A 19,597-nucleotide genomic window follows, 5' to 3' on the forward strand; every position below is an offset into this window, starting at 1 on the left:
CTTTTAGAAGCTAGCGCCACATTGGTCGATGCGGAGAGTAGGAAAACAGCCGATGTAGTTAATTCATTGATCGTCAAGCCCATGGTCAAGCCTATCATCGCCTCCTCATTCGAGTATTCATTAGCACGCACATGGCACACCATTTTGACACGTTTGGCAATGTGATAACTGCAAATTCGTTACCGGATAGATAAAAAATATTGCAGTTATACCTCTTGCACCGACCGAACGTCTACTGTAGTGCTATTCCTCTGCACGCGAGTCCTTCCATAATCACTCCTTCGCTTGCAATGTTGAACTGTACCCGAGCAGAAGGGAATAACAACAGCATAAGAAGCTGTGTTATTTTGGCAAAATAACTGAATAATAAAATCGATTATTTTTAAGTTATTACCATAACATATTGTGTTATATACTTGTCTGTCATAAGCGGCAAAATAACAAATTCCATAACAAAAAAATGTTTCTGGGAAACCATTTCAATAACTTGTTTTGTTAGTTTCAATAACAACTTAATAACAGTGAAAGCGGAAAAAATTTCGATAACAAATTTTGATATTAAATGTTATTGATAATAATCGGAGAGCAGAATTTGCTATGATATCAAACTCGTTACTAAATAAGTTATAATACTTACTATATAAAATTATTCGCTGTGTCTCACAAAAATAACATGAGGTTCATCACTCTGACGCAGGAAATATTTTCAAATGATCAAAAAAATACTGTATTCAGCTTTTAATTCATTCTAAGAAATTTGAAGTCGTAAGATAATCGAACTTTAGTTATTTCTATATTATCAAATACGACGAGCTTCAAATTCCACCTGTAATTTGTAAACTGTTGTACTTTAATTGTTTGCGGAGCACGGTTTTGAAATCAGCACGTGTACTTGAAGAAGTTTGTTCGTCGATAGCAATTTGTGACTTTTGTTTTGTTTTTTTTTTCAGCATATATACTGATTTTTTTTTTTTAGAATGCTCAACAGTTCTGCAGAAAATTTTTTGGATATTGGAAAGATTGTTTGAATTCCTCCGATTTTTCCCTGGGTTCAAGAATTATGTCGAATATTCCTCCTGGATTCTACAAGGATTCCTCCAAAAAAATTGCTATAATTTCTCCTGAACTTCCTCTGATGATTCCTACAGTATTTGCACCAGAAATTTTTGAAATATTTTTTTTTCTAAAACTCTAAAATTCTTCCAGAAATTTGTCGACAGATTTGGTCATAAACTTTTCCATAAATGACTCCAAAAATCTTCCATAAATTTCGCCGAGAGTTCTTTGACGGAATCTTTAATGGATTTTCAAAGACTCCTCCAGAATCCTGCATAGAATCCCTTCAGTCCTGAACTTCACCTTAAGATTTCTCTGAAAATTCCTTTGGGGATTTCACCAGAAGTTTTTCCGAAGGATTCTCCAGGAATTTTTCAAAAGATTCTGCCAAGAATTATTATAATTGCTCGGAAGAATTACATTCGGAATTTCTGAGAAAATTGTGCCAGTAGTTCTCTTGAAGACTTCTCCAGGGATTTATCGAAAGGTTCCTCCAGAACTTCCAAGTGCTTATCCGAAAATTACTTAAGGAATTCTTAAAAGGAGTCGTTTAGAAATTTCCTTTTTAACTGAATACATAAATGGAACAACACAAAGGGACAGATCATAATTGTCGAATTGTTGCTGTGATTTCAAAACTTGTTACTGTTGTGCTATTGTTGATAAATTGATCAATAGTACAACAATAACTGAACTTGCTTGAATAGCTTGATTATAACAATATGAGATTGTCCAACAAAATTTGTTATGGAAAAGCTATGCTTTGATAATTTAATAATAACAAAACAAGATATAAAAACAGGTTATGTGATTTTGTAGTTATTAACTTGCTATTCTCCTCTGCTCGGGTAAATTTGAAAAATCGTCACTCTGATTCAATATATGCAAAGGTCACAAACGAGTTAGACACTTTGCTTGAGATCAGACGAGCACTTTGATCCATTGATTCATGAGTTTGATCCATTCAGCGTTGCGCACATCAACTCAATTAGTTTCGCTGGAACACCCTGTTTTGACATTATCGGCCAAAGCTCATTCTTTTTTCACTGAATCGTACGCTCAATCAATCAACGGATGGTGAGTCTGCAATTTATAGTCTATAGGTTTGTCTAGAAGGCTAAACATTTGATCCATCGTTGATAGGCCCTTGCGAAAATAAGCCAGTTATTCGTCCTCAAAGGGCTTTTCAGTTTGTTGAACAGGACACGCGATGGTATTTTGTACGCCTTATTTAAAAGGGTGTAATCTCTCAGTATTTAGCGCACTCTAGTCTATGCCGTTTCTTGCAGATCGGGCATATGGGCTGGTGGGTAAGTCCTCATCTTCCCATACACAGTTAGAAAAAATCACCGACTTCGGTAATATTTTACCGAAATCTCAACCGTTAAGTTTGTTTTACAGGAAAAATTCAGTAAAGGTAGCAACTTTTACCGAATTTCGTTAGAGTTTGACAGATAAACGATAGCATTTTACCGAAATTTGTTATTTTTATACAGAACTTCGTTAAAAATCCATTACCGAACGCTCAGCGGTTGAGATTTCGGTAAAAATTACCGAACGCGATTAGCTGTGTATCTTCATAACAATCTGGTAGATTGATTGATGTAGCTGCTCCCTTCCGCGCTTAAGTTCGACTAGGATTTTATCCTTCCCAGCAGCGCTGCCCTGCTGTTTTTCAGTTCCTTCAGTGTCTTCTTAATTTTATCCAGTGTTTGTGGATCTACTGCTTGGCCGTCTTCAACTTCAACTATGTTAATCTCGAGACTAATCCTGTTCCACCAATTTCCTTCCCGGTCATTCCACGTGGCGGTCACTGAAACATTTTTGTGCCGTGCCACTGACAGTTGCATAAAACTTTCGTATATCGTTCCTATCCAATCCATGCTTTCCTGCGCTTCAGCATTTACACTCTAATAGAGGCGCGCGCATCATTTTTCTATGCGTTTGACGTTTCACACTAGCGCCTTCTGTTGACGATATTGCACAACACAGTGATTTGTGCAACTTTTCCACCAGGTGATGGTAGTGTGAACTGGGCGATGGATTTCCATGAAAATCGGTCAAGGTGTTACGTCTGTTTATCTGTGGTTCTGTTGTTTCTTGAACTCATGACACTGGATACTCGTCGTGGCCGAATTTTTGCGGCTAGGTACTAGATAATGCTCCAATTCAATATTCGAACCTCTAGAATCTCACATCTGTTACAGTAATATTCGATAGTCGGGTGTCGCCAGGTACGTGGTTCGGATATTCTTACACGTACGAAGTTGGTACTACTTATTGACATACCCCTAGCAGCAGCGAATGCCATAAGCAATTATTATCGCTGGTAACGGAATGAAGGCTTTACATTTTAATGACAGGTTTAAAGAAACATTCTCTATCGATCTGTGCCTTTGCGTCTTCAATGAATATTTTGACATCTTGTTTTGGACACCCTCTGTAGGCCTTACCGCGGCTCTTTATAGAATTCTTTCTTCAAGTAATCGGACGTATCGTTTGTTGGCTCATAGATGCTGATTAAGCTGTAGTTGAAGAATGTGCCCCTCAATCTCACACACAGTTTCGGTCCCTTAATCGAATTACTCACTTCATCTGCTGCCCCCCGATCACTATGAAGTCAACTCCACGTTCTGCTGTATCGCTGCCGCTGCTGTAATAGAAATGGTACTTGAATATAGTGTTGGCGATGGGATCCATCGCTCGAAATTTGCGTTCTCTAGGTTTGGGCCAGAGTATCTCCTGGATAGCTGCCATACTGACGCCGACATTCTGCAGTTTAACCCTTTGGAGCCGGAGGGGTCAATATGCAGCAGTGGCGAAATTATCCGGCTCCAAAAGGTTATCAACCAGGAATGCCAACACGTTTTTCTCTGGGCGACGTTGACGTTCACAGTTCAAGCTCAAAGTAGGTAAATTGTGAGGCACATGTGAAAGGAAGTTTGTACCAGTTAGGCGGTAGAATCAAACAGTCGGCGGCAGCACCAATAGCAATTCAGAAGAAACCGTGAGGAACACACATTGTTGAATGATAGTGGACGAAATAGGAATTCTTCAAGAGCGCGATATTGAAGATCCTGTTGAAAATACCATTAAAGAATCCAGGGATCAATTTGAAAGTGGAAAACTAAGACGTTCCTTACACAAAGAATACGTATTTGCCGACACAGGCGGACAGCCGAGAAACGGTTGCGGTGTAGCGATATACCTCTACTTTACTCACAGTTTTGGAAAAGATTCTAGATCGAAGGAGACGGTACAGAAAAATATTCTTGTGCCGAAGAACTCATCAGAAGCCCACGATCAGCAAACGATTCATGGTTATAACCGAATGTACATGTTGTTTTCGAGGTTTGCACAGCAAACCGAAAATACTGGCGGTGTATAAAGAAGGAGTATAAAGTAGGAGCAGGCTGTGCTGACCACACTTTTGCTGTAGGGTCTTACTAACACAATATGTGTGCGCGGTAAGCAACTCCGAAGGAATCCCAAGTAGAATTCTCTATACAACCCAAGAAAAACTACCTAAAGCAATCCCGTGAAGAATTCCTGTAGAATCCCGGGAGGAATTTTCTGAAGAAATCCAGGGAGAAATTCCTGAAAACCTGAGTAATATATAGAAAAGATCATGATTTTTTTTGGACGAATTTCTAAAGGAATCCCGGAAGAAATTTCTAAAGGATTAACTGATTAAATCCCTTGTTGAATTCCTACTGTTGTAATCCCTGAAAAAAATAAAGAAATAAAGTGATCCCTTCAGGAAATCCTGAACGAATCCCCACGGATTCGGAATTCCCAAAGGAATCATAAATGCAATTTTCGAAAAAAAATCCACGGAGAAATTCCAGGAGCAATTTCTGAAGTAATTCAAGAAGCATTCCTGAAGGAATCCAAGAAAAAAAACATCCTACCAAGAAGGAATCTTTGGAGGAAGTTCCGAAGGTATCTCAGAAGGACTTCCTAAACGAATCTCTGGATGAATTTCAAAAGCAATTCCGGTAATGAGCGACAACCCTAATAGAAAAATATGATACAACGTAACGTGCTTAGCAACCCTTTTGGGGCTATCATCTTGATCATACATGGAATGATACAATCATTCACCCAATCGCCGGCGTACAATACACATTACTTTATCCAGGAATTCCTCTACGAATTTCTCCATGAATTCCTTCAAGAATATCTTAAAGAGTTCCGATAGTGATTGTTTCAAAGATTTTTCCGAGAGATGTTTCTAGAGTAACTCCTGCGGCTGCGGTTCCTCTAAGTATTCCTCCCGGGATTCTTATAGTAATTCCTCCCTGAAGTCTTACCGGATTTCCTTCCGGGTTTTCTTCCGGAGTTCCTCGAGGGATTCCTTTGGAAAATGCTCCTGAGATTCCCTCAGGAGTTTCATCTGCAACCCATTCAGAAAATCTACCCGGAGCCTTCGGGAATTGCACCTGGGATTTTTTTTGGAAATTGCACCTGGAGTTCTTCCATCAATCCCTGCCAGGATGTCTTCATCAATTTCTCTCGGCATTCCTTCAGACATACCTCCAGTTATTGCCTCGAAAATTCCTTCAGGGATTTCTTCAAGAATTCCACAAGGAGTTACTTCAGTAGTTCCACCTTTGATTCCATCAGAAATTCAACCAGCGATTCCTTTAATTATTTCTCCAGTCAGGCATTATTTTAGTCTTCAGGAACTGCATTAATTCAGGAATTTCGTCTGAGATTTCAGGATTTGGGAAGTCTTCCTTAAGGAATTCCTCCTGGAATTGCTTCAGAAATTTTTCCTGTGATTCCTTTGAGCATTCCTCGCGGGACTTCTTTGGAAATTTCTCTAGGGATATCTTCTGGAAGTTTTTTAAGGATTCCTTTCAAAAATTCTTCGAGAATTCCTCATGGGATTACATTGAGAATTCTTTAATGCATTCCTTTAGGAAAGGCTAAGGATTTCTTCAATAATTCCTCCCGAGAGTCTTTTCGGATTTCCTCTCGAGATTCTTCCGGAATCACTCCCGGGATTCCTTCATAAAAGTCTCCTGGGATTCCCTTAGAAATTCCAGCTGGTATTCCTTCAAGAATTGCATCTTCAGGAATTTCTCTTGGGATTTCTTCATTCCTTCAGGAGTTCCTCCAGTTAGTACTTAAGAAATTCCTGCAGCGATTCTTTTTACAATAGGAGACAACCAGTGAAGTACCAAATGTGTAGTAATGAGCTAAATTTGTGTGTGATGAGAAGGTAAATTCTCCGCTTCTGCAACGAAGTTGTATAATAAACGTATTGTGATTCCTTGCCTAATTTGAGAATGTTTGAACAAAACTTTGGATTACTGCGTTGATAATTTACAAGAAATTGAGGAAGCAACACCTCAGTTACACAAACTTTTGCTCAAACAGCATCAAATTAGGCAAGCAATCATAATACCCACGCTGTTTGAACCATTTAATTGCAGAAACGGAGAATTGAGATGACCATACAAAAATCCAGCTCACTACTTTCAATCTAGTATTTCACCGATTGCTTCCTGTTCCTTCATGAATTCCAAAAATCATTTCAGGTATTCTTCTTAGTATTTCTTCTGCGATTTTATATTTATTCTGTGATATTTGTATTATTTCAGGAAACACTCATGGAAATGCTTCGAGAATTCTCAGAGTTTCCTTCGGGTATTCCTTCTTGGATGTCTTCAGCATTTTTGCTTGAGATTGCATCAAGAATTGCTGCCGAGATTTCTTTTGCAATTCCTCTAGGGATCCGTTACGAATTCCTGTAGGGATTCTTTGAAATTCGTTGATTCGTTTGAGAATTCTCACTGGGATTCCTCCAGGGACTCTTTCAAGAATTCCAACAGAGTTTCTTTTCATACTTCATCTAGGCAATCTTTTTAGGAATTTATCCCGGGTTTCCTTTAGGAATTGCAGAAAGCCTTTCAGGAACTCTAATTCTTAGTATTGATGTACACATGAGAAATGGTAAATTCTGGTTCAAAGACATAAGATCGATTGACTATCAAACGATAAACTGCAACTATCGACGCGCCACCATCTTTCGGATATCTCGATCGAGGGTGTAGGTACCTTCTTCGCGGTGTTGTTTACGGTGAAGTAACACCGTGAAAAAGGAACCTGTGCGCTTCTCCACCATTCGAAAAATGGTGGCGCGTCGATCGTTTTACGCTATCGCTTAAGCGTGACGTTTGGAGGCGAATAGGAAATCTTATTACATATCTCTTGAATGCAACTAAGAGAAAACCAGTGTAAAATGTGCTTTAATTAGGATAAATATACATTAATAAAAGAAAAAACTTCGATAAGTTGAATAATATCTAAGTTACAGTCAGTCTATGGCAAGCATAGTCATAAATATAAACAGTTCTATAACTCCGTAATGCTTTAAATTAAGATAACCATTGAGGGAAGTAACACCCTGTATATAGGAAAAAAACCGTATGAATTAAGAGGGTGGGGTAGGGGGTACTGCAGACAATTATTGCCCGTTTAGCAATGTAGGTACAGCTTCCGCTCAATAACTGGGCTTTGTCGACAGTACAGTAAGCGAGCGCCGTTCGATAACTGGACTGAGATTCCGGAGCCGGAGGCTATTGTTATATTATATTATATTATATTATATTATATTATATTATATTATATTATATTATATTATATTATATTATATTATATTATATTATATTATATTATATTATATTATATTATATTATATTATATTATATTATACTATATTATATTATATTATATTATATTATATTATATTATATTATATTATATTATATTACACGCAGAAAAATATATTTAAATTCTAAAAAAAACGACTTTGAATCAAAAATAAAATAGCATTGATCCACGGCCTAAGTGCAATTTTTATTGAATCAAAAACAGCGAGTATTAGCTTCAAAGCATTTATTTTGTTGTTTTTAAGTCCAGCTGTCAAAGTGTAAAATATTTGATTCTAATACTAATTTTCATTGAAACAAATATAATACTACTTTATTTCAAGATTATTTATTTTTAAATCAAATAGTTTTTTTTTTGTTTTAAAAATAATACTATTCGATAGTAATATACTTCAAAAAGACCATTAAAATATGTATTTAATGGATTACCTGCTTTGAATTGATTGTGATCTTATAAATACTGAGAGCATGTGATCAAAATGCTCCCATTAGTTAAAAGATCGTATTCAATCAAAGCAGATAATCCAATAGAATTGGATAAAACTTTTTAGGAACAATATTTACTATATTTTCCTAATTATATAATCTTAATGAAAGTTTTTAGAATTTTTCAGTTTTATATTTTTTGCAGTTGCCTTTTGTTGCATCAGCAATAGCCGGTGGAGGTGGGTCGAAGCGGCGTATCAGTAGGTCAGCTCCAGAGGCACGTTCTCCTGGAAGCGGCGTAGTTGCAGACGCAGATTCGGCGGAAGGTTCGCTGGATAGCGGAGAAAGATTCTGTATATCAAAATTTTATGAACAATATATGCTTACCAGGTATTTTCTCCATTACGGCAACGAACGACTGTAGAAACGACTACAGAGTGAGTACCTCGAGTTCCTTGCGCTCGATTATCCTGAACAGGTTTCCTGTGTAGCCGTTATTTAGAAGGATATGAATTTTAGAAATAAACAACAAGTTTCACTTCATTGTACTTACCAATGAAGGCACCAAACGTTTAAAAAAAAGTTTTACGACCTCTTTTTCGACAATTTCGTCTTTTATTTTGTCACTTTTTAACAATAAAAACAAAATGCCGGCGGATCCACTTGTGCAAAATGATATATTTATTTCAAAGTAGTTATTTTTTTAAATCAAAGACACAGCGGCTTTGTTTCTAATACATTTATTTTAGAATCAAAGTCACTTAGTATTAGAATCAAATATTGATTTGCTTTGATTTAAAAAAACAGTAATGAATTTGAATCAAAGTTGTAATGCATTTGTTTCAAATATGCGACATTTTTCTGCGTGTATATTATATTATATTATATTTCGCTTATTTTTGACAGATAACTGCTTTTTAACTCGACTTTGCCCCAGTTATCGAGCGCCCAGTTAAAAAGCAGTCCAATTAAAGAGCAGTCGGTTATCGAGCGGATGCTGTATATAATTAAATATTTAACGTTTAAAAATAATACTCATGTTTACAGTTCATTGCTTAAAAAAACATTATCTCTCCGTGACAGTGTTTCGCACACTGCCGTGACCAGGATTCGAACCTGGGTTACTACGGCCACAACGTAGGGTCCTAACCACTAGACGATCACGGCTAATGAGATTGTGATTATAGCGCCTCTCACAGCTATATATAAATCATGCAATATTTTTCTTTCTCTTTTTTTCTACTTCGACGCATTCAGAGCCGAGGAGGAACGTTCGAGCAGATTACGCGAGGAAACCATCACCCTGCGAGAGGAGCTGAACAAGCTGTACCTATCGCGAGACCTGCTCGAGCAACAGCGGCTTGAATCGGACGGGTTGCTCAACATGATAGAGAAGCAGAAAATCGAACTCGAATACGAGCTGGATCGAATCATCAACGAAAAAGATGGGCTGCATATGACACTGGAGAAGAAGAGCTCCTCCAACGACCACCTGGAGGTGGAAATCAAACAGCTGAAGACGGCGGTTCTGCAGCTGGAGGATGAACGGAACAAACTAAAGACCCAGGTGTCCGACCAGGGAGTGGATCTGGCGGCACTGAAAAAGGAGCTGATATCCGCCGAACAGGCCCGGCTGGACTTGGACTCGGAAAAGTTGGCCATCAGCGAGCGGTTGAAATGCCTGGAGATGGAGAAGGACAAAGTGGAGCAGGATTTGAGCTGTGTGGCGCGCGAGCGGAACGACTTGAGCAACCAGCTTGCGGCGATTTCCCGCAAAAAGGAAACCATCGGTGAGGAGGTGATGCGCTTGCGGCAACGGCTGGAGCAGTCCAACGAAATGAATGCCCGCCTCAATCGGAACCTGGAGGAACTGGTGAAGGAAAACGAAGAGAAAGCGGTGGTAATCGAAGGGCACGAGAAGGAACTCCAGCGATTACAGGTGAGTTAGTTGATTGCACAAATAATGCTTTCAGTACGCGATGGCAAATGTGATAATGTTTACCCCCTTTTTTGTATGGAACTCCAAATTAACATGGGTACCATCCCTTAGAGCGTTACGTAATTTATAAAGGGTACCTTGATAGTATCATTGATTCACTCTTTGGGCCTGTTCATAAACTACGTAGACTCTTAAGGAGGACGGGGGTCTGGTAAAAGTCTACGCTCCATACAAATTTCGAAAATTTAGTATTAAAAAAAGTCTACGAGGGGGAGGGGGGTTTCTGAGATGGCAAAAAAATGAGTACGTAGTTTATGGAAAGCGCCTAGCACGTTAGCAAACTGTTACTGCTAGCTTAAAAAAACAAACAAAAAAAGATCCTGCGTCGGCCGGGAATCGAACCCGGATCAACTGCTTGGAAGGCAACTATGCTGACCATTACACCACCGACGCCTTGAAAATTGTGGTGTTCAAAGCACTACATTCACAGAAGCCCTTCTCTACCCATGTTCCCTTCTACCGCTTGCGGTTTGTTACTCTGCTGAACCCATTGAATCGAATTTAGAGTAGAGTGGGGCGAAAGCGTGTGCGAAGCAAGAGTGCATTTCGATGGAATTTCTATAACTTGATAATAATTGATTTTCACAATCCAAATGGTGCTTTCAATGCTTTCAGGAATTTGATTTAGATTTGATCCGATTATCATTTTGTAACATTTTTTGAGTTGATATCGGCATAATCATTGTTTCGCCCAAAATTAGTGATTAAAAGTTTAATTTTTTACCTCGCTTTCTATGAATTAAATAAGGAATTAATTCAAGAAAAATACATCTTCCTGGCTCAACTAAGCATTCAACAATCGTATTATTTTATTTGTTATTTTCACGTTATTTACACGACTTTCTGAACAGGAACAACTGGCTTCGCTTCGCAGTGAAAAGGATTCCCTCGAGGCGGTGCTGTTCGACACGAACACCTCGCTCGAGGAAGCCGAAGCGCGGAAGGATGCCCTCGAGCGAGAAAACCAAGATCTACTAATCAAACAGGAATCACACAAGGCCTTGATAGGTCGACTGAACAAGGATTTGGAAAATACTGAACGCCGGGCGCAGGACATTAAAATCCAGCTGACCAATGCGGCCGCCAATCAGGAGGCCGAGTTTCTGCAAAAATTATCCAACTTGCGTACCTTCGGCGAGGAAAATATCAAAAAGTTGAACGAAGAGAAGGAGGCAATTCGCAACTCGTTGGAGAAGCGGATGCATCAAGCTCTGCAAGCATTGGAAAATGGCAAAGACGCAGAAATTCAAACATTGAAGGAACAGTTTGAAGCACTGCAGATGCATTTGGAGGCGTTGAATCAACAGCACGAGGAGGTGGTTCTGCGGGCCGAGAATGAAAAGCAGCAGGCATTGCTGATAGCACACCGAGACAAGCAAGCAGTGATGGAGAAGTTGGATGTGACCACGAGAGAGCTCAAGCTGGAGCTGGACAACAGTGACCGACTGAAGCGAGAAATGGCAGCCCGCCAGGAGAAGGATCGGACAACGATCGGATGCTTGAGGGATGAAATCGCTAAAATGCGCACCAAGATGGAAGAGGCACGGATTCGCGCGGAAGAGGAGCTGAATCGACTGGAGGTTGTGCAAGGGGCGCTGCGAGACGAGAAGGACGCAGCACTGAAGGGAGTCGAGGAACTGAAAGTGCAAGTACGATTGACAGAGGATCGATGCGACGGACTTAGTTTGCAGTTGCAGGATACTTTGCGGAAGTTAAAGGAAGGTGAGTGGGGAGGGGATGAGATCATTGCTTCGGTGGGAAGACATGATAACTGTTATAACATTTCAGCCGAGAATTGTATTGATGCTACAAGAAAGGAGCTAACTGATACCCGTCGTACTCTAGCGGATAGCAACATTGAGCGGGATAAATATGCCAATAGCAACAAGGAGTTGCGGGACCACGTTAAACGAGTAGAAGGACAACGTCGTGAACAAGCTCGATCTATGGATGATGCTTTGCAGAAGATTGCAGGTGAGTACCAACATTTTTCGATGCATTGCGTTTACTATTTATAAATAACAAATTATTCATTTGTGTCGCATAGGGTTGGAGGAGTCCCGGAATCTACTCGAACAGGAAAAGGTTCGGCTGCAGACTATCCTGAAGGAAACGGAGAACAACATGACCAAACTGAACAAAGACCTTTCCACTGCCCAAACCGACATTCAAAAGTTCCAATCTCAATCGACACAAAACGATGCCGCCGAGAAGGAACTGCAGGCTCGTCTGACGAACGAGTCCGAAGAGAAAGAGCGCATTTTGCAGGAGTTGCATCAAATCAAGAAGCAGATGTCCGATTTGGAGGGATCGCTATGCTCCACACGTCAGGAGTTGGGCCGAGCGCGGTGTAAGGCAAATCAAGACGAGCATCGGTTCCACCAGCGAGAGCAAGAGCTGTGCGCTCGCATCGAGGAGAGTAGAGGCCGTGAAAAGCGACTGGAAGATCAGAAGCATAATTTGGAGGTGTGTTTGGCCGATGCTACTCAGCAGATCCAGGAACTCAAGGCACGGCTTGGTGGATCGGAGGGACGCGTTCGTGCTTTGGATGAGCAATTGGTACACTTGGATGCGATCAAGAAGGAGACGGAAAACAAACTGAGCTCGATTGGGCATACGTTGAGAAGAATTGCCGGTATTCAAATGGATGGTTCGGTTAGCTTACCGTATCGTCTGCTTAGTCCAACAAGAAGATACAGCCCGGCTCGTGGTCGCAGTGATCGGGATGAGTTCCGCCACCATCATCACCATCAACATCACCATCACCAGCAGGAAACGAGAAGTCTTTCGGGAGACAATGCAATAATAGATGTCGATCCGGAAATGGTACGCAAAGGCGTGCGTACGCTGATGCAACAGGTTGCACAAATCGAGCGCGAAAGAGATGACTTCAAGGTGCAACTATGTACTGCGAAAAAGCAGCTTCAAGAAGGCGGAGATAATCAAATGCGATTAGAAGGAAAGATTTGCAAGCTTCAACAACACAATCGAGCTATCCATGAAGATAAGACTAACTTGGAATCGAAGTTAGCACAAAAAACTACTGCGCTGCAAACTACCGAGGAAACACTTAGACAGAAGAGTGATGATCTGAACATAACGCGGGAGAAGGCTGCCCATTTAGAGCAATCGCTTAGCAGTACTAGCGAGGAGAAAAATCAACTAGAAGAACGTTTGGAGAAGTGCAGGCAAAATGCCTGTCGCTTGGAGTCGGACAAGCGGCATCTACAAGATGAGCTGGCTCGCACGGAAGGACGTGCGTCAAAACTAGAACTGCAGCGCGTCGCTCTCGAGGGAGACATTCAACGTTTGCAGATGGCGCTCCAAGAAAAAGACTGCACCATCAGAAATCTTCAAGAACGCTTGGAGAATCATCAAAGATCGGGAACACAACTAGAAGATCGCTGTGCTGCTCTGAAGAGTACGGTTGATCAGCTGAAGGAACGTCTCCAAGCGGCCGCCATCACAGAAACCGAACTACGCGGTGAAATAGCCGGATTACAGCGTCACAACACTGACCAAGGGCACACCTTCGCCTTGGGTCAGGACAAGCTCAAGCAGCTGCAGAAATCCCTCACCAACAGCGAGAACGAACGTCGGGTACTTTCGGAACGATTGGACGCCTCGCAACACAGCATAAACGAGCTCCGACGTAGCCAGCAGGCTACGCAGGATCAAACGCAGCGTCTGCAAGAGCAGATAGCCGAATGCGAAGTGCAGAAGTCGGCCTTGGAGTCGCAACTGCGGCTGGCCAAGTGGAACCAGGAGAATGCCGAACAGTTTGGCGGTGGATCTGGTGGAGATCAGGATCTCGCAAGGCAGTTGGTTAACTCCCAGCGGGACCGTACTGAGCTGAGAAACAAACTGGAGGCCATGAAGGAGAAGGTTCGCCATATGGAAAACGAGAAGCTTGGACTGGAAAAGAGTGGCAGCAAATTTGCCGGCCACGTGCAGTTCGATCGATCGGAGAAAAGCCTGTTGGGAGATTCAGGGGAAATGGACTCTAATCGGTTGGAATCGAGTGGTTACTGTGGAATTGGATCCGGAGGTGCAAAGTACAGCTGCGGCCTCGATCATGCTCAGATCGAGCAAGAAAGCCGAGAGTTGCGTATGAAGGTGCGACGCATGGAGACTTTGCTGGCCGAGAAGGAAGCTGAGTTGGCACGGGCCAAAGCGAAAATGTTAGAATCACCGAGCAAATCTAGCGTGAGTGGATACGGTGGAGGAGTTGGAACTGCCGGTTCGGAAATCGAGCGCCATCGCAATGCACAGGTACAAGCCGAGCGGCTACTGGACGCCAGAGAGCAGTCCCATCGGCAGCAGGTGCTTCGGTTAGAGAATCAGATCTCGATGCTGAGAGAGCAGTTGGCCCAAGAGGCCAAGCGTCGTCAGATGTACATTCTGAGAAGTTCCCGTGCCGGCAGGGAGATGCAACAATTGCGCCAAACGCTTGGCGACTCGTTAAGACATGTTACGCAGGAGCCGATAGATTCTTCGCTGTTGGAAAGCGAAGCGAGACGGTAGGTGTTGCCGCGTAAACCTTGGATTCGGATAACTGTCGTTTGGCATACTTGTCGTTTAACATGATTGTTGTTGGGCATGAAATATTGTTTGACATGAATGCATTAAACCTAATTCATTTTCTTCCTGATACCTAGAAATATGCCGAATGATGTTAATCCGAATGGCTTTTACCATACGAGGTGGATCCGCGTATGTAACTTTCTTATTCTTTATTCTAGGCTAGACAGTGCTGTGTCGATGAGCTTGCCCCCAACCACCGGGAGAGATTTGGACCGCAGTTTGAGCCCCACGTATCGCTAAGGTTCGTATGTTGATAATATCACCACACATCACAATCTCTAAATGGCGCATTCAAAACTTTCACAGAAACATGCATGTTGTTGGAAACTTCGGTTTATCGAAGAATATGTAAACGAATTCATTGGCACAAAAGCGGAATGTCAGTTTTTTAACATCGTGTTTAGCATAGCGATTATTTTGTATATATTTCGTTTGACATAATTACGTATACCATGCCTATAACAACACTAAAGTATTCGTTCAATTATCTTTTTCAACAATTTTGTTCGACTATTTCTGTGGCAATATGAGGTTATTTCATAGATACCAAGATTTTCGCAATTGAGATTATTTATCGATTTCCCTACTATTGAATCAGTTGACGTTTATAAAATTCTACCCACATATTTGGGCTCATTCTGCTAACGGAGTGACGTGACATGAGTCGGAGTCGAATATCGAGGTGAGAAATCTCGACTCGAATGAAGTGTTTCGCGTTTAGAGAAATATTGTTTTATTTTGCAATAAACATGAGAAAGTAAGAGTTCCAAGCAAACGCAGTTATTATTCCAAGCAACGTGGAATTAATTTGACTTATACAAATAACATTCTTACAATTCATGGAAATGTGTACACTGAGGCAAAAAACCTTAAGAAGAACGTAAGATCCCCTTATATGATTTGGCGACACTACGATTACTGTTGAAAGTCATTAATTTCACTTATGATTAAAGAGGAGAAAAATTCATGTCGAGTCACTTACTAATATCATGAGTTTCGCTTAAAATCAAAATTATAAATTATGAATGTCATGTCCTAAAAGATATAATATTCGTGTTCTACTCTATGGTTTTTTAATGCATTAATTCCTTGATTAATTCTATACTAAATCATGTCATGTTTCTTGAATTACCGCGTGATAAAATGATCGATTTCTCTACATCGATTATTTGAAATAAAGCGACAAGGAGCGTGTATGTACTTTCGTTTGATGTTGCAAGTTTGCATGGGTGGCTAGCGTTCTGCAGTGGAAAAAAGAACAGACCAACTTATTTCTTGTCACTTCTATCAAAAAGTTAGCATTGATTAAGAGAGACCGATCGTTTTACTTACGTAATTCCATTTTTAATTTGGAAGCTGAATGTATGCATACTGGAGAATTACAATCAATTTGATTTTGTGTCCGGTGATTTCAAAAACAAGTCTTTGAGTATGTTTGCCTTTCCGCTTAAGACACTGCTAACTGGGATCCATACCCTCACTGTGACGATTTTCATAGATTTCAATTATAACTTTTTCACAATCATGTCGCATATAACGATCATAAGTTGTAGGTATGGAACGCGTGCACAACATTTATGAAATCAATAAGCGTGTTTTGAAACAGAAAAATCATCCGTTCATAAGTTGCGACTTTTGAAATTCCTAAGTGTTTTTGCCTCAGTGTATAAACCACATCATGAACACTGCCGGATTGTAGAAAGTCTCAACTTTGGGTGTTGCATACACTGTTATATGTTCGTCTGTGTTATATGCTTTTGACTATCTTAGTTAAAAATCGCGATCTCAAAATTAGCGTACTATCTGTTTCCAAAGTAAACAAAGCAGTTATTGGAATAGAGTTGAATGATAGAAAGATCTCCCTATGTTACCAGCAAAGTGTTTCAAGTTTATATCCTAAATGTCATTTAGTATGAGTCAAAAGTTCAAATTCATCTCATAAGACAGTTCAAATTACAAACCTGTATCAAAGTCCAAATTTTCTAAGATCCCTCACCAGCTTCTATCAGTAACTAGTGTTCACTTATATTTTAGTTTGAGTAGTGATTCAAAAGTGCTGCATAGTCAAACACAATATAAGAACATGAGACCATTTAGAATCATTGACATTTGATATTCAAGCTCCAGGCTGCAATGATAAACGTTATAACGTATAAGAATATAATATTTTCAAACCACATACCGGCACCGGTAATATACTATATCTAAAACATGTACAAAGTTTTAATACAAACGAACAGACATAGTCAATCGATATATTTGAAATCATGATCACCATATATATTTAAGAACGCACTACTGCCATCTGTCAAATTTTAAACTGTTTAGAACTGTGTGAATCACTGCCGGCCATAACGATAGCATAGGCAAACAGACGCAACACTGGCGAAATCTCCATCGATCACGCTTTTAACAATCATTTAAAATCTTCATAGTTGTGACCTTCACAACCAGCATATCGTTTTTCTTTGCGTCTAACGCTTCACATTAGCGCCTTCTGCCGACCTTGTTGCTCTGTGTCGTAAAACATTTCCACCAGGTGATGATAGTGTAAACTAGACGATGGATTTTGTCGAAAATTGTTCAAGGTATTCCGTCTGTTTGTCTGTGACGATAGCTTCGTTGATGTTTTCCTAATACTTTTGACACACATGTGACACTGGTATTACATAGCATTACCGTTCTATACAGATCTCGATACTGACTGTTTTCATTCCTACTAGTCATTCTTATGACACAAGTATCACATGTCTATTTCCGAAGTGTAACACGCGCACAATCCAAGGGCTCGTTCAAAAACTCCTCTCTCTCTCTCTTCATATAGCGTTATTTAATTTGTGAACGGCTCCCTAACGCAAACAATCTATTAGGTATCTAGGTACCATCATTGTACCAGTGGCCGCTTATTTCCTTAAGAATTATGTATTCACCGAAGTAAACGCGATGAATACACTTTTTTTTCCTGAATGGGGCATTCTTCGGCCCATGTAGCTGTAGCGGGAAATGCGCTGGTATTCAGCATGATCTTGCTGATCCGGGTAACGTGTTCGATTCCCTTTCGGACTAGGAACATTTCGTAATGAGACTTGACCACCTCCTTAGGCATACAGTATCGTCGTATCTGCCACACAATGTGTAAATGCAGAATGGTTAATTGATTCAAAATTTACTGAGTTATATGTAGCAGCTAGTGCCCAAAATAGGTCCCCCTGTCCAAATGGTCCAAGACCCTACCCAATTTTTTTTCCTCCCCTGTTGGGGAAATTAAGCCACTGCGTCCAATAGGCTGAACTTTTGTGGCATGTCCCGTTTTGATATTCGCATCTAGCCAGCTAATTATCATGTGTAAAGTAATCAGCTACTGCCACGACGCGTCGTCTCCCAGTCAGGTGCAATGGAATTGATAAACTCCAAAACCTTCCCAGGTTTTGCAGACCAGATCTCACTGGGTTGCAAGCAATCACTATTTAGAAATCTTTGCCTGCGCGTGTATAAAGCACCACAAGGGAACGTCCATAAATTACGTCACGCTTTTAGGGGGGAGGGGGGGTTCAGTAAAGTGTGACAAGCCATACAAAAATTTCAAAGGTCTCATACAAAAAGTGTGTCTTAGGGGGGAGGGGGGGTTGAAAATGGGCAATTTTTGCGTGACGTAATTTATGGACGCTCCCCAACTGCAAAGCAGATGTTCCGAGGTTTCACGTTCCGTATTACAGAAACGACAGATATCACTCTGAATATGGCCAATATTTTTCAAGTGATACCTGCTCGGGCAGTGTCCAGTTACTAGGCCAGTGTATGTACATAGAGCTCTCTTGTTGAGCTCTAAGAGCTTTTTGGTTTTATAAGCATTTGGTGTTATAAATCGTTTTGACTGATTGCAATTTTTGACGTCCATCCAATTGGATATCACCCTCTGCTCAGCCCAGCGTTTCAGGTCCATTTTATTTGTACAGTTTGATATACCACAGAATGGTTCTGGGCCAGCAAACTGTAAATTGGAACCACTTTTAGCAAGCTCGTCTGCCATTTCCTTTCCTTCAATGCCACAGTGACCTGGAACCCAGTATAAGTTTACTGAATTCCCTTGGCACAGCCTGCGCAGTGAAAGGATGCATTCCCAGACAAGCTTTAAAGTACATTTGTAAGCGCACAATGCTTTTAGTGCAGCTTGACTATCTGAGAAAATACAAATATTTGCATAGGGTATCGCGCTACTTGGGCGGTGGCTTCTATATTCGTCTGTTTTCCACTATAACTCAGTCAATTTTGAACCAATTGACTTGAAATGTTGTACACGGGTAGATACTATACCTATCTCACCACATTCCAAAAGTTGTGTCAATTGGTTCAAATTTGACTGAGTTATAGTGGAAAACAGACGAATATAGAAGCCACCGCCCAAGTAGCGCGATTCCCTATCTGTATTTTCTTTCAAGGCAGATATTTGCGCATTTCAAAATAGCAAGAATCTCTGCTTGAAACACCGTAGGATAGTGTCCCATCGCCACTGCAATTTGTATTCCAGGGCCGTAGATTCCTGCTCCCGTTTTTATTCCAACTTTTGAGCCATCTGTATAGAATTTGATTGACCCTTGACGAACAGTGGGACCTCCGACTTCCCAATCTGCACGAGATGTTTCGTGCAACTTGTAAGGAACATCATGGTTCTCCACAGGTTTCATCCAGTCTTTAATCATTTTCATTACTGGCCTATTTTGAAAGTATTGTGAAATGCTCAGGTGACCTACAAGATCACCTGGCATAAACTTTTCAACTCGTTCAAGTCTCAGCAATTCTTTTTCTGCTTCTAATTGCACGTACTCGTGCAAAGGTAGCAGATTGAGAATCG

At 40.7% G+C, this 19,597-nt stretch overlaps 1 protein-coding gene and 2 non-coding genes across 5 annotated transcripts in view; 1 reads left to right on the forward strand and 2 right to left on the reverse strand.

The window, feature by feature from the left end:
* The window catches only part of LOC109399937 (rootletin), a 153,039-nt gene extending 134,759 nt beyond the window's left edge, over positions 1-18,280 (forward strand). For all 3 annotated transcript variants that reach the window (XM_062846408.1, XM_019672391.3, XM_062846407.1), the window contains 5 exons: positions 9,420-10,101; positions 11,013-11,883; positions 11,950-12,135; positions 12,209-14,681; positions 14,904-18,280. In XM_062846408.1, the coding sequence (XP_062702392.1) occupies positions 9,420-10,101; positions 11,013-11,883; positions 11,950-12,135; positions 12,209-14,681; positions 14,904-14,985 (4,294 nt within the window). In that variant the 3' untranslated portion in view covers positions 14,986-18,280. The remainder of the gene's footprint in view (positions 1-9,419; positions 10,102-11,012; positions 11,884-11,949; positions 12,136-12,208; positions 14,682-14,903) is intronic.
* Positions 9,258-9,329, reverse strand: Trnah-gug (transfer RNA histidin (anticodon GUG)). Its single transcript has one exon. It is a non-coding gene; the product is annotated as a tRNA-His (tRNA).
* Positions 10,483-10,554, reverse strand: Trnag-ucc (transfer RNA glycine (anticodon UCC)). Its single transcript has one exon. It is a non-coding gene; the product is annotated as a tRNA-Gly (tRNA).
* Positions 18,281-19,597: the final 1,317 nt, after the last annotated feature.

This window comes from Aedes albopictus, chromosome 1 (assembly GCF_035046485.1).
Source record: "Aedes albopictus strain Foshan chromosome 1, AalbF5, whole genome shotgun sequence".
NCBI lineage: Eukaryota > Metazoa > Arthropoda > Insecta > Diptera > Culicidae > Aedes > Aedes albopictus.